The 14,606-nt window shown below is 44.1% G+C and overlaps 2 protein-coding genes across 3 annotated transcripts; both read right to left on the bottom strand.

The window, feature by feature from the left end:
• Positions 1-131: 131 nt before the first annotated feature.
• On the bottom strand, positions 132-6,318 carry mlec (malectin). 2 transcript variants are annotated; one of them, XM_079754607.1, is made up of 6 exons: positions 6,131-6,318; positions 5,476-5,696; positions 4,651-4,829; positions 4,137-4,313; positions 3,204-3,261; positions 132-3,074 (listed from the first exon to the last, which is right to left on the bottom strand). In XM_079754607.1, exons 2-6 carry the CDS (start codon positions 5,681-5,683, stop codon positions 2,821-2,823), a joined length of 876 nt encoding a protein of 291 aa, XP_079610733.1. In that variant the 5' UTR covers positions 5,684-5,696; positions 6,131-6,318; the 3' UTR covers positions 132-2,820. The 2 variants fall into 2 exon arrangements, with proteins under 2 accessions (XP_079610733.1, XP_079610734.1); XM_079754608.1 differs by having other exon boundaries at positions 6,137-6,318.
• A 2,555-nt stretch (positions 6,319-8,873) lies between these two features.
• Positions 8,874-14,006, bottom strand: cabp1a (calcium binding protein 1a; the record flags this gene model as incomplete). Its single annotated transcript, XM_079734402.1, has 7 exons — positions 8,874-8,899; positions 8,993-9,068; positions 9,280-9,354; positions 9,476-9,585; positions 9,706-9,849; positions 10,196-10,226; positions 13,287-14,006. 7 exons carry the CDS (start codon positions 14,004-14,006, stop codon positions 8,874-8,876), a joined length of 1,182 nt encoding a protein of 393 aa, XP_079590528.1.
• Between the last annotated feature and the right edge of the window lie 600 nt (positions 14,007-14,606).

Here is a 14,606-nt window from a genome sequence, read left to right as displayed (position 1 = left end):
TACTCTTCTTTTGAGTTTCGACCATCTGGTAATTTTTCATACGATTTATTTCGTACCAACAATACTTCTACTTCAGCAAAAAGGCCTCATGTATGTTTTAACATGACAGAAAAACAAATAATGGAAAAGGGTAACATCATTTTTTTTATTAAACAGAAAAAAAGGGTGACTACTGTTACGCTATAAAAATAATAATTTTTTACCTTATATACACAAGCAACCGTGTAGAAAGATTTGATTTATTAAACAAAGTGGTGACTTTGGTGCTGAATTAAATTAACTTCTTGCATCCTTTAAGGGAAAGAAAAAGGTGCTTGCATTAGGTATATCTTAAAAACAAGAAACACCACCCCTCCAAAAAAACAAAACGCCAATAACGAACAGACATGGAAAACTACTATTTTTGTGGCAGCAATAAACAGGGAGGGTGGATTGAGGGGTGGAGGGGAATACTTAGGACCCGGACCGTTTGTCAATGAAGAGCCAAACCAATAGGAGAACAGTCTTGGGGGTTTTGAAGACCGGAAAGGTATACAGGCAAAGTTACAACATTCATCCTCCTTGGTGAAGAGCTTAGCACTTAATGGAAGTAATGTGATACATAAAAACCCACTGTTCGCCAACGGAGCGGGAGAAAACCCTGTCTTCAGTTACTGTAGAAGAACCCAAGGGGGCGGTCGCCGTCCAGGGGCCGAGTGTGCGCAGACATGACCCATGGTGGGGGTGAGGAGGTGGCCTGCTACCAAATCTACCAGAAAGAGGCAGACACAGTAAAGGCTTCCGTCTGTTTCTAGGGTCCATTCAAGTGGACTGAGATTCTGACAGCACCCAGGTCCAACAGTGACCCTGCCAGTGCTCAGAACCCACAGAGGATCTCGAGTCACTCCACAGCTGAGCCGTCTCCCAAAGTGCACACGATACACATGCTTTCAGTGCACACCTCACAGGCAACATGAAAGATTAAAGCAAGAGTAAAGAAAAATGTAAAATAAGTCAACCTCAACGTTTTGGTTTTGAATAATTCCGTTTTTTCCCCCCTATACCTCACCGTTAAAACAAAACATACCCCGAAACCTATTTCAATGGGACCAAATTTGATGTATAAAAAGGAAGCATGGCCCAACAGTGGATGATGTTCACCATACCTTGTTAGACGCTGTTGGGTCTATCAAAGCAGATACTATTCATTTCAGATAGCCCTGGTTCAGCTGTGATGAAAGACGGGGCCCTGATGGCTACTCTGGGGCCTAGGGCCTGCCAAGGGCCCTGGACTGGACACGGTAACCCGGAGCACTTAGAGCAACCCAAAATGAACACAGGCAGAACAGCCTGCAGTCAGATTCGAACCCCGGACGTCCTGCCAGCGAGGCAGCATTGCTAATCTCTGCGCCACCAGTCCCTAAATAAATAATTGTGTTCAGTTCATAGCCGTGATCAGCACCGTCATGTCCGCAACTCAGATCCACCGTCCATTACCACAACGCCAAACGAAAAGAAAGACAAAACAATTTTAAGACTATTACAAAAGCTTGGCAACATTGTTTTAAGACTGGCGAGCAGCTCATTTTCATTTAGATCGATTCTTCTATAAATAATAAAACAGCATACGTCTAAGCATGCTCATCCTGGGATTCCACTCGCACACCTTGATCTGCTTTGGGGGGACTGAATGCTAAACAATTCCTCCATTAAATAACAGAAATGTTTCTTTGGTGAAACAAATGGAAGGCGTGTGCTTATCAGCAAAACAAGGCAGTGTCCATGTAGCACTCAGAGCTGTTAATGCAATGTGAAGGTAAGGACAGTAATGGCAACGTAATCCATTCAAACATCAATGAAAATATGGCCAATCATCCACTGCGATTAAGGAACCTGAATAACGATTGCCCTAAAAAAAAAGTGAATGCAACTTTTTTTTATAACTTCATAGTTTATAGCTCCATCTAAAATAATAATAAAAAAAATAGTTATAACTGGACTCAAATTTTGTTTGTCAAGGACAGAACTGATTATTGATGCCCAACTGTTTTTGTGTGTAAAAGCATAAATCTTGTAAAAAAGATGACAGGGAGTATAGACTCCATGAATACCCACTGAGAGATGTGGGGAAGGATCCTGGCCAATGTGATGGTACACAGCCAAAATCAATCACAAATGAAATATGAACAGTATCAAATGGCCACTGTGTTCTCATTTGCCAATTACTGTGCTTTCTGTTAAAACACCCTATTAGATCTCCTTTAGAAGTTGGAGTTCAGCGAGTGTGTGTTGAAACTTATGCAGAGCAAGTGTCCAATGTTTGAGTAACTAAACCCTGCACTAGAACATACGTCCACAACCGTAACCCCTGTTTTGTACAACTCAAGAAAACATGTGGTGTTCAACTTAAGACGGATTAACTCTAGATCTTGCCACGTCTTGTGTTGGTGAAAAGGATGCAAGTTTGTTCAGGGCCAGCGCCAATGGATGTTGAACACAATCACATGATCGCCCCAGCACTTACACATTCAACCGTAAAATCCCATGGTAACCTCCCCTTACAGTTTTCTTGCAAAACCAAAAAAAGAAACACACCCTGGTAACTGGTTTTCACCTACACCATATTTAAAAAACAAAACAATTGAGAACAAACACCATCCTCCTGCCTCCATCTCCTGTATGTATGCTTTTGTAGCAGTAATGTCATCTTCAACTCATCCCATGGCGTCCCTCTCTGTCCCCCTCGCTCACTCCGTCTCTCTCGCTGTTCCATTTATTGTCCGTTTAGACCCCTTCCCTAGCACCCTCCCCGCCACCTCTCCTCCTCTGGTGGCCAGATGCTCAGAGCCGACAGAGGCAGAACAGTGTGGGGATGAACACGCCAAACGCCACGAGGATGGGGAACATGAGGCTGCTGTTGTCGGCGGCATAGGGGTTGGGTGTCCGGGGCCCCGACTGGACGCGGCTCTTGGGCGCTGCGGAGGTGCTCTTCTTGCCGCTCTCCTCCCCTACATCAGGGTCTTCTTCCTCTTCCTCCTCCTCCACCAACACCTCACGTTTCTCCAAGCCCGGGTGGGGCTGGAGCTTCGGTACATCTGTGGAGGACGGCACGAGAAAAGATGGTGGTTTACAACCATTTTCAATGTAGGAAGAGCATTTTGTCGACAATGTGTTTGTATTATATAGCAAAGATTAGCTCCGCTGAACGTGTTTTGGGGGCTCACCTTCTAGTGTTCCCTTCATGACGTAGAGAGCGCAGACTTTGGGGTTGTCGTAATAACCCTGAAAAACACGATAGAGACGTGTTAAAAAAAACATCCCTTGTGGATTCAGATAGGGCCAAACATTTCTATATCAAAAGATAAAAACATCCTCTCTTTGGAAACAAGACATCCTTATCATCTCGCTTATCCTTCCCTGTGTAAACTCATTTAAAAAGAAAAATACTACTCTCTAAATACCATAGTCTTTTTTGTAGGTTACCTCTGAACTGCATGATCACATTCAATGTACTTCTCCATCAGATCCTCTGACTTTTCCTTTTCCATCCCAAAGTACGTGAGAGTTTAGTCTATGAACCCAACCCATGTTCCAGTTAGCCCACAAAGTGGCCTAAACTGACCTAAACCTATATCAATATAAATGATTATCTAGTTGATTCTCCCTGTAATACTAAGAATAGCGCTGCAAACAGTACAAATGACCGGTTTAATGAATATGGCCAGAGCTGTCACCTTTCCCTGAGCGTGTGAATATTGACTGCTGGGATTACATTTGTGGACGACAAAAAAAGAAAAGTCCCTCTGAGAGCTTCTCGGGGGCGGGAATAACAAGAGCTGACCCTGCAGATCTTCAGACACGGCAAATATTGGATATGTTCATGTTTATATTAATTTGTAATCAGCTGTTATTTCAGTCATTTGAATATTTCTTTCCTCACCTGCACTTGTACTGAACCAAAACAGCCCACAGAAACAGGAAATCCCAAATGAACCTGATCATAGACAGTCACACTTCCTCATTTCTCTCAGGGATGGGCTATTCATTAGCCGCATCAACATCTGGATGTTCACTGGAGTGTGCCCACATCAAAGCCTTACAAAGAGCAGTGTTACGCCTATGTGCATATGCAAAGACACACAAAACAAACGTCTCACCTTAACGAACTCCACATTGAGCTTGCCATTGAAGGTGGAGACCTCTCCCTGCACGCTCAGCTTGCCCCGGCGGATGGAGAAGGGGACTATTTCGTCGTGGGCTGTACTGTGACCCACACGCTCAAAGATATCCAAATCTTTTACCACCACATGGCCGTTGAGACGCACGTCAAACACCTATGAATGTAGATAAAAAAGAATGAGTTCCAACGCAACTCAAAAAGCAAGAGTTTGCGGCCGAGTGTACAACCAACAGCTGCTTTGAACATTCCCTGTGTGGTTGAACTTGATAGACTTGCTGCCATGCCTTTAAAAGTCATACATTTGGGCTGGATGGTAAGACTACCACATAAACAACCCACATCCAAAGACTAAGAGGAGTGCCGTCTATCTTTCAGTATCACTAGGTCAGATCAATACAATTTTCGCAACCATCTTGTAAAAAAAACAATCTACAGAGGTGAAGAGGTGCTACAGTGGTTGAATAATGCACTTTTTTTTATAAATAGCCTACCTTTTGCTGAGACTGAGCAAAGTAGACCTCTGCATACTTCATGACTAATATGTAGTCCCCTTCCTCTCGGATGGGAACCTCGTAGCCGAAAGTGTCCTCGTTGTAGCGCTCCGTCTGATACAGAACCTGGTCCTCTGGACTCGAGCGAAGAATAGGCAGGCGCACGCCGTAATCAGAGGCTAGAGGGTGGAAAGTAAGATAACTATTTTAATATTAATTCCACACCCATCACCCAATGAGAGTACTGTACACCAAAGTGGTTACAGGACTGATAGATGTTGCATTTAAACTAGGCTTTTTAAGAGTGGTTCTCTTAAAATGGCAGTTTATTTCATAGATCTTGGTTGTGAAATGCATGTTTATGATGAGAAGGCAATGCTTAGTTATAAACATTAATTTAATGCACTCTAGTATTCGGACTTAAAATAATGTGTTCGCCTTTTGTCGGTTGCTCTAGCACAATCGGTAAAAATACTGTCCTGAAATGTACATATTCCTTGTCGTTCTGTTAGTTTCTATTGATAGTTATTTCTAGTCTTGCTAAGCACACAATCTTTTCAGTCCTGAGGCAAATGGGAAAACCTGTAGTGTCTACTTCCTCCCCAGCCACGCGAGAGGCGGAGCCAAAGCAGGCTATGATGACTTGTCATTGGCTTTTGATTAAATGCGGAAACCACCATGGCACAAGCTGCTGCTCCAAAAACGGCAATACATTCCTACGAGGAAGCCAGCCACTGTGAATGCATTCAACATTACGTTTTAAAATCACCCTTTCGAATAAAGCACTTGTTAATACGAGCACATCGCCGGTTGTCATGCACTCACCTTTTCCGAGTTTCCCTTCCAGGGGATCCTTTTTGAAATGGATGCCGTGCATGTCTGTGTGCGCTTCCCCTCCAGCGTTCACTGCCCATATAACTCGCTCGGCGAGGCTGGGCCCCCCGCCGTCAGCCCAACACCGGTACAATAGCAGCGACAGCACCACGGTCCCCAGCCAGGCAGCCCAGGGCGCCGTGGCTCGCTGCGTGGCCATGCGGAGCTCGGTCCTAGGACGCCGGGAGAAACACACAGCCTGTGTCGGTGTCCACTGGAGCTGGATGACTAGCTAGCTGGTGGTCTTTTTTTTTTGCAGTATGCACAGCTTCCCGGAATGAATTCCGAGTCCCAATGGAGACAGATGTCAAGCGTTTGTTGCTAGCCCCCCTGTCAGGATGACTTTACGCTGGATGTAACATGATATCGATAGCAGACATGCTAATGGAAACACTACGAGTCGCCGGCAGAAATCGTCGGCCTAAAAACAAGAAATAGTCTATAAAATAATGACTTCCACCAGCAAAACAAAGGTGTTAGCCTACAGTTAACCGGGTTAAAATGGACACGTGTTATAAGTTTGTCGTGTTGGTTCCTCCGACGGCTAACGTCACCTGTCTCACCCACCGCAAAGCTGAAAGCTACACCGAAACGTCCAATGTCTTACCTTTACCTTCGTTTTCAAAACTGGAGTCAACCAATATTTTGCAATTTGTAATCGTATCTCTTATAGAAACAGACTGGCTAGCTACATACAGCGTATAGCCTACGATGACTCAATTTGCAGATCTTATTTGATCGCTGGTCGTCTCACTGTAATAAACTGACGTTGACTTTCATTCAATGTGCATTCAACCATTAGCTAGCTTCTAGCTACAGCGGGGAAGGGGCAGTGCTACCTAACTTGCTAGCTACTATTCCTAATAAGTGACAACCTTTCTATCCAATCAGATATCTATATGAATTACCCATCGTAACGCGTGTAATTACCATAAATAGGAAACGGGCATACTATGGTTTTCCTTTTACAATTATAATACATTTAAATATTTTAAGATTTGAAATACATATTTTGGAAAACAATTTTGTATCAATGTTGAGAGACAGATCATTTCATATTTATAAAAGCCTATATTTCGATTTTGTCTCTAATGTGAACTGAAAAGTGAAAGCTCCCATTCATTCGCTTTATCGACTTTTCTGGTATCATAAGACGCAGGAGGCGGAATCCAGAGGACAAGGTCTGCCCCCTTGGTCAGGGGAAGTGTAGTTTGGTTGAGAGCTCAAGTAATATTCATCTAGCTGGCAACAGGCGGAAGAAATGTATATTTCATATTAATAGATTTGGGGTTTTGGCGGCGTCTTTTTCCCCAGCTTTGACAATTCGTCCTGCATACATGAACAAAAATCGTACTTAAATAAACTATTATGTTTGTATAATAATAATAATAATAATAATAATAATAATAATAATAATAATAATTCATGAATGAATAAATAGCAGGCAATGTGTTTATTGGATCAGCGGGAGACAAAACCCGACAAAAGGCATAGTTCTACATCTCAAAATTACAGTATAAAATAACAGCAATTGTTGACATGCGTTCGTTATTAAAGGTCTAGTGGATGTTTGATCCTCACGAACTTTGGAATGTTCAGAATCGTACCCAATCAGACGAGTCCAACACAGCGTGCACGCGGTGCACTCTGGGTTTGGTTAGCCGAAAGATATGCATGGGTATTGTTGCCGTAGTATCAGAAATTTGAGTCGCCTATGGGCGTAGTCAGTGTATCCTTATTTGTATGACCAAAATAACCTCTCGCACCTTGATTAGCGTAGAGCTCCAAATGTTATGAACACACATGTTCACGCAAACACACCCACACAATAGTATACTTACACGGTTATTTGTAGATCAACATGTGTTCATCAAAGGATAATCACAGAATCACACTTGCGTGTTTATCTAGTGTGTGTTCCCATTGCTATAAACAACATACAATTGTGTTTCAGTGTAAACATCAGTTGATACCCTGGGGTTATCTTGGCAAGATTCGTTTTTGCTTCTTCTTTATGACACAAATGCAAATGTGCATATTACAATTCCTGAACCTCTCTTTGGCATGCATGACAATTACCACTAAAGACATAGCAACATTTATAATTCGATATACCAAACAGCTACGACAGTACATCCATTCTACTTCAGCAATAAATCAGAACGCAATGTGTTAGTGTCTTGTGGTTCCCCCAGACCAGGAGGAAGAGGCAGTGTGAGGCAGAACGGTTGTCTCAGATAGTCCTGTGCTCCGATTCGGGAAATAGCATCTCATGACTGTTGCTATTGAGTTCATTTTAATGTGATATCCTGTGCACGGTGGATATGTATGATTTGGTAAACAACCAAAGAACATATGGTATTCACATTTTTTTGCTAAGACACTCGTGCAGAGCTACCATCAGTTGGGGAACTCCTGCCCCCTTTGTACAATCCACTTGACTTTAAGAGAGGGCAACCTGCTGACTTCACCATATCCCAGTAGCATTTCTTCTTGCTTGGACCACACCCCCATTAGAAGATCAACAGGTTAACCCAGATGACACAGAAGATAGGGGCTCGATGGATCTGAATAAAATCCCTGTCAGATGAACACATTGGATAGTATTATGGGATGCACTGGATACCCTGCACAGGTTTGGATGTGTTACATATGAAATTACATACACAACTGGTATCAGACAGTTTTCAATGTGAAACACCACAGCTGCTGGTTTCATGAGCTAACGTACAAACAAAACAGTAAGCTTCCATCCAACTACAGAGTTTCAACACGTGGCACATTACAGAGATACACAGCAGTGATGCACTCTACGTAAGAAGCAGACTTCTTGGTTGCAGGACAATCAGCCATGTCACATTCAGGTGGAGAAGACAATGGCTCGTTTGACAGAGACCCAAACCGTGGCCATCAACCTTTCCTTTACATATATATTTTACATATTCCACGGGACACATTGTATTGCCACGTCGAGGTCGAACAGAAACGAAAAGCATTGACAATCCTATTATTTAGCTTCAGTGAGAACAGAAGTGCAAAAGAAACGCCCCTCGTCCTTGACAATCTCATCTGCCATGGCTACAAAAAGATTTGGCCTCAGTTAAACTGAGAGCATCTCAAGGAAGAACACCCTTCGAGGTGAACCTTTTGAGGAGTCTGGGGGGAACTCCTTCTCCGCTTCCTCCTCCTCTAGAAAGTTCAAGCAGTTTTAGTTGAATCCAGTGACTTAGTTTTTGAATGGCTCAGAGCTCTTAGCATCGCTGCTCACTTTGCTACCCGGGGTGATGGATGGATGGAGGGCAGAAAATGGGGCAAAGGGGACTGGACAGAATGTGATCAATCAGTCTGTCCTATCGAGACATCATCCGGACGAACTCTGTAACAGAAGGGTAGGAGGATGGAGATCATGAAGAACTACAAACATGGAGGACTTTTACTGACCACTGGGAGGAAGGATAAGAGAGTTTACCTTCAAAGTCAACCAGCCCATCTCCATTCAGGTCCACATCTCTGAGTATGTCTTCCAAGTCTTTAGGACACACCTGCTGAAAATAAATGTTGTGGTAAATGAACGTTTAGAAAGTTGTTGGACACATTTCCTTTCTCAAATTCTCACCCGCAAGATTTCTAAATGTATCTTGCCTAAAGCCCTAACTGGCCATCTTAGCCAATAATGTACCTTGGGGTATAACAGCAATAATTAGGGTGTAGCCCTAGAAAAGTAATCTAGTATTTGAGAAGCAACGGAACCCTCACCTGTTGACCAAGCAGCTTCCTCATTGCCTCTCTCAGTTCAGAGAGGCTTATTGCCCCGTCCCCGTTGGTGTCAAACTGTGTGTTCAGAAGAGATAAAGACCCACCAAACAATAGAAAGGAGAGATATGTCAATAGAAGCTCAGAGCTGATCGCAGCCATCATTTGACTTGCAAAGTGTCTGTCGGGAATGGCCTACCTCTCTGAAGGCCTCCTTCAACTCCTTTATACCGATCATATCAGCGGTCTCTGCCAGAAGTTTGGGTCCCATTAACTCCACAAAATCTTCAAAATCCACATGTCCGCCCACTTCAGAAACAAAGAAAAGGATTAAGTGTAATCAGAAAACAGTAACGACCAATGACCACAATGTTATTAGCATGTTGTTCCATGGTTTGGTATGGAAACCATAGAATGTTTAGCCCTAACGATTCATGTTGATTTGCTGGCTCAGTTCGATGAGCTCCATCTCGGTGGGCATGTATCCCATGGTCCTCATGCAGTTCCCGAGGTCTTTACAGCTGATGAAGCCATCTTTGTCCTTGTCGAACTCTTTGAAAGCATCCCGCAACTCTGTGGTGCAATCACACAGAGTGGTTGAGAGAGATAATAACTTTTATATTTGTCAACACAGAATAAATATGGTGAATCTTACACAAATATTCAATGAATCTATTTGAGTTCTCCATTTTCTCATATAATAATCTAAAATATTGAACATCCCAAACTCTCAAATCTGAAAGAGCTGTTTCTAAAAAATCTAATTTGAGTTGTTTAAATGCTGTGAGTTTGTTCTTGTTCTTCTAAACACCATTTTGTACAACTAGAATAATTTAAGGAAGCTAAATATTTGTGAATTATTTTTCATTGAGACCTTGAAATTGTGGAGGAAAACTCTAATTTAATAAACATAGCATACCGTCCAGTTCCTCTGGCCTCAGCTCTCGGTCCTGCAATGACAGATAAAGAAGTTTTAGAAAAATAATTGAGCCGATAATCACACACACACACACACACACACACACACACACACACATACACACACACACACACACACACACACACACACACACAAAACACTTCATGGCCTCCCATGATGGACAGTCAACATACTACCCCCATAGCTTCGCGACAACCCTAAAGACAAACGGGTAAACCCTTCCATAACAAACAATCTATCTCCGGGCCTGCTTGTGAATCATAGCAGAACACTGTATTGCAAACAAATATCCTAATCGGAATGGACTCTCGCTAGATCTGGGAGAGACGTTTCAGGTACTTCACTGAATGATATTCCCAGGAACGCTATCAAAACAATAACCGGGAAATGCTTCTGTGTGACACCAGTTTGTCTGGGGAGCTTACTATGAAGCCCACCATTAAAGGACACAAAGAGAAGGAGAGAGACACCAGATCCTTCAGAGGGTCAAAGCAGGAGCAAGGCAGAATGTAAACAAAACACAGACTCTGTGACACAACGCTCAGATCCGACTGGAACCACTGACAATGAGAACTTAAAAGGACAAGGGAGCCAAGACTGTCCTAGAAGCTGGCTATAGTGTCAGTGTAAATAACGTTACTTCCATGAATGAAGAAATTTTGGACTTACATATTTGTAATATATCTTAGTAACGCAGGTACTACTTTTGGAATGTAATAACACGATATTATGTGATATTAAAAAGTATAGCGTTCAAAAACACATGCTCATCTTCAACCTGCTCTCCTCCTGGCTCAAAAAAACAGATGGTATTTAGTGGACGGGAAACATCAGAGAAGAGAGAGAACCGTGGCTTTGTGTTTTTTTTGTGAGAGTGTGAAAGAATTTAAAAATCAAGAGGACAAGGTGGAAAGTATGACGTGAGCTGGTCAATAATGAAACAGCTGGCCAAGTTTCCACTCAACTATACCAGTATACCCGTGACACACACACACACACACACACACACACACACACACACACACACACTAAACACACACACACACACACAAACACACACACACACACACACACACACACACACACACACACACACACACACACACACACACACATACACACACACCACACGGTATAACAACGTGACGTTCAGCCTTTTGTGTACTGAAGACGCAGTAGAAATCAAATATGACTTACGCCAACTGAACAGAGTTTGCTCTGGTTAAAATATTAAAATCTGCCGTCGTCCAAGGTCATGATTTGAAACAAAGTTTGACAACATATTACTCACGCAAACGTCACTGTGAACTGACAATGAACGGAGGATTTGATTTGTAGACTTGCAACACTGGAAAAACAAAAGCATGGGGTGGTTGAAAATAACAACTCCATATGCTAAACCCAAACGTTTCCTTTTCAGGAACTTGAGCTACATTAGATAAAAACTTGACCATCTAGAGTGGTAATTTACTGTTGAAACAATGGATGGTTGCTCAGCTAGAGGCTTGCAGAGCCTAAAACGTTCCTAGAATTAACATTTACTCCACATCTACATTTTCTGCCGATTAAATCACAGAAGATTCAACAGGGACCAGGGGGGGAGAAAGATAATGGCTTACCTTCATGAGGAGAGATTCTAGCCCGTTTCCCATAATAATACAAAAATAATAATTATAAAAATAAATCAAATGCTATAATTGCTTTGAGGGCTCAAATTAGAGAATAGCAAACTGCAATTTACTCCAATCACTGTGAACTCTAACTCGAGCATGTCCAACACTCGAGAGAGAGAGAGAGAGAGAGAGAGAGAGAGAGAGAGAGAGAGAGAGAGAGAGAGAGAGACAGAGAGACGGGGAGGGGGCGAGGGGGACATTGCAGGTGGGGGAGAAAGAGGGAAAGAGCGAGAGTGAGAGCGAGAGCGAGAGCGAGAGCGAGAGCGAGAGCGAGAGCGAGAGAGGGAGAGAGAGACAGATAATAAAGGGGGAAGGAAAAAGCAACAATGAACGGTGTTGAGAAAGGCTTATAAAATTGCATGGTGAAATAGAAGTAAATCATATCTGGTCGAATATCAAATTAATGAATGGGCTTTCATTCCAAGCCATTTTGTAGACTTTTCCAAAGCTAATATTTGCCATGATTGCTGTGGCACTTTTCAACCATCTTTGCTTTTGATGTATTGCATGATTAAAAGATACACACAATCTCACATAAGATCATTCAAACTCAATTGTATGTGGCTCTATTTTTAAACACCACCTTCCACAAGCAATAACACCTTCTGAAACACACACACACACACACGCACACACGCACACACGCACACACGCACACACACACACACACACACAGATGCCTAACAATCTATTAACCAGTGCCCTCTGGCTGCAGAACCTGACAAGGTCATAGTGACCTCGCTGACGGGGGAGCTGCTGGGAATCAGCGGCAGACGGGGGGGGGGAGCGGGGGGGGGGGGGGGGGGGGGGGGTCGAGAGTGAGAGGGTGACAGTACTCACTCAAGGTCAATGCATTCATCCTGTAATTACATTCGGAGATGACGGAGGTGTGTGTATGTTTATAGGGTTTCCCGTTCTTTCAAAAGAAAGGGAAGCATTTCTGTACCATTGGTTCACAAACCAAAACAACAACAAGGTATCATCCTCTTACTAGGTTCTCGTCTCCTAAATCATCTCAGTCACTTTTATAGGCCTATAACCCCACCATGGTGTTGTTTGTTTTGTATTAGTACTTGTATTAAATTAGGTCGGTATGTATGATTAGGTCACCTTATGCCCCAATAGTAGGCCGACTGAAACTGAGGGGGACCGCCGTGCAGTATGGCTTCGCATTTGCAATAGCTTTTACCCTGAGTACTGTCATTTAATGTTTGATGTTATGTGAGCACTCTCAAGTCCATGGGCTACAGACGCAACGATACCGGTTTTGTTCGGAGAGACACACATTATGCACATATCAGAGGAAATTCATGAAGTTCTAGGGCATCTCTCAATGAATGATGGATGCATAAGCCTGACTTAAACTTACGCCAACGACCCCCCAACCAGTGCCTTACCTGCCCGAAGAGAGAGTTCAGGACCGTGCGCAGATTTAACCCGATGGTCGAGGATGTGGTGCTGGACCTGCGAGAGCGGCGGCAGGATTGGCTGGACGACGGCGGCGGCGGCGAGAGGGAAGAGGGGGACGGTGCGCGCCCCTCATCAGGACCACCGCCGCCCGACTCCGCGGGCTCCTGGCGGTCCGTCCGCTTGAAGAACGGCGCCGTGTCGTCTGTCTCGGACAGAGACGGGATCCTGGGGACGGTCCGGACGCTGTGCGTGTAGGACCGCTGCGGTGCGTGAGGCGGCTCATCCCGGTCAGGCCTTCTGCGGTGGTGTCGGTGGGTGCTTCTGGATGCCTTGCAACTCTCTCTTACAAGTCGCTCCTTTTCGCGGGAATCCTGCGGATGGTCCTCCTCCTCCTCCTCCTGGGAAGGAGCGCTGGACACCCGGTGGTGATGCTTTGGGGAGTGGTACCGGTTCCCGTCCCGGGGGGGAGCGGGGTCCCGGTTGCCCGGGGCAGAGTGGTGATACGGGGGTCTCACGTCGCACTGGGCCGACCAGAAGGACTCATCCGCCGGGTGGCCGCTCGCTAGAGCCGCGGGACGGTGGTGGTGGTGGTGATGATGGTGACTCCTGTGGCTCTCGGGCGCGCGTTCGAGGTGTGACGAGGGTCCTCTGGTCGATGATTTCAGTAAGGATGTCCTAGATTCAGAGTTGGGGAAAGAGGAGCTCATCTCCTACAGTCTTTTGGTTCCTGTCTAGCCTACTAGTGGTTGGTCTGCATTTACCTGCCGCCAGCTCATCACTGAGCGGTTTCGTGCATCACTGCAGATGCACGGGTGCGCTGCTTTCTTCCCGCGTCCTTCCTCCTCCTGACCGCGCGGCTGCGCGACGCGGGTGCGCGCAGCCAGAGCGCCTCGAAGGGCGTGACGCCGCGTACACTTTTCCCTTCATCAGGTGATGTCGAGTTGTTGGTTTTCCATACAAGCCAAATACAAATACATACAAACGCTGTATAGAGCAAATCATTAGCCTATCGATACATCTGATCAGAGCGGCTTCTATTTAGACCCACGGATCAAATGGTATACAGAGATGATATATTGGCCAGCCAGTAGAGATTAAAGAAATATGCTGTAATTATAGATTTCTAATATAATACAGAATACCCCACACGTACGACATCAGTTATCATATCAATTTAAAGAAAAGTACATCCATTTTGGGAATTTTGCAATTCAATAATGCTTTTCCTCCATAATAAAACGTTTCGATTATGTCAATCATTTGCCAAATTAATTCATAATTTAAAAGGCTTATTGGAGCGTATTTGA

This window comes from Pollachius pollachius, assembly GCF_949987615.1.
Source record: "Pollachius pollachius genome assembly, chromosome: 1".
NCBI classification, from domain to species: domain Eukaryota; kingdom Metazoa; phylum Chordata; class Actinopteri; order Gadiformes; family Gadidae; genus Pollachius; species Pollachius pollachius.
Note: the sequence above shows the minus strand (reverse complement) of the source record. Positions and strands in the feature narration are given on the sequence as shown.

Coding starts and splice junctions, on each gene's coding strand:
- mlec (XM_079754607.1), bottom strand. CDS start 5,683: ATGGCCACGCAGCGAGCCACGGCGCCCTGGGCTGCCTGGCTGGGGACC. Junction 4,314..4,650: donor TTGCTCAGTCTCAGCAAAAG/GTAGGCTATTTA, acceptor CTACATTCATAG/GTGTTTGACGTGCGTCTCAA. Junction 3,075..3,203: donor CATGAAGGGAACACTAGAAG/GTGAGCCCCCAA, acceptor CGTCCTCCACAG/ATGTACCGAAGCTCCAGCCC.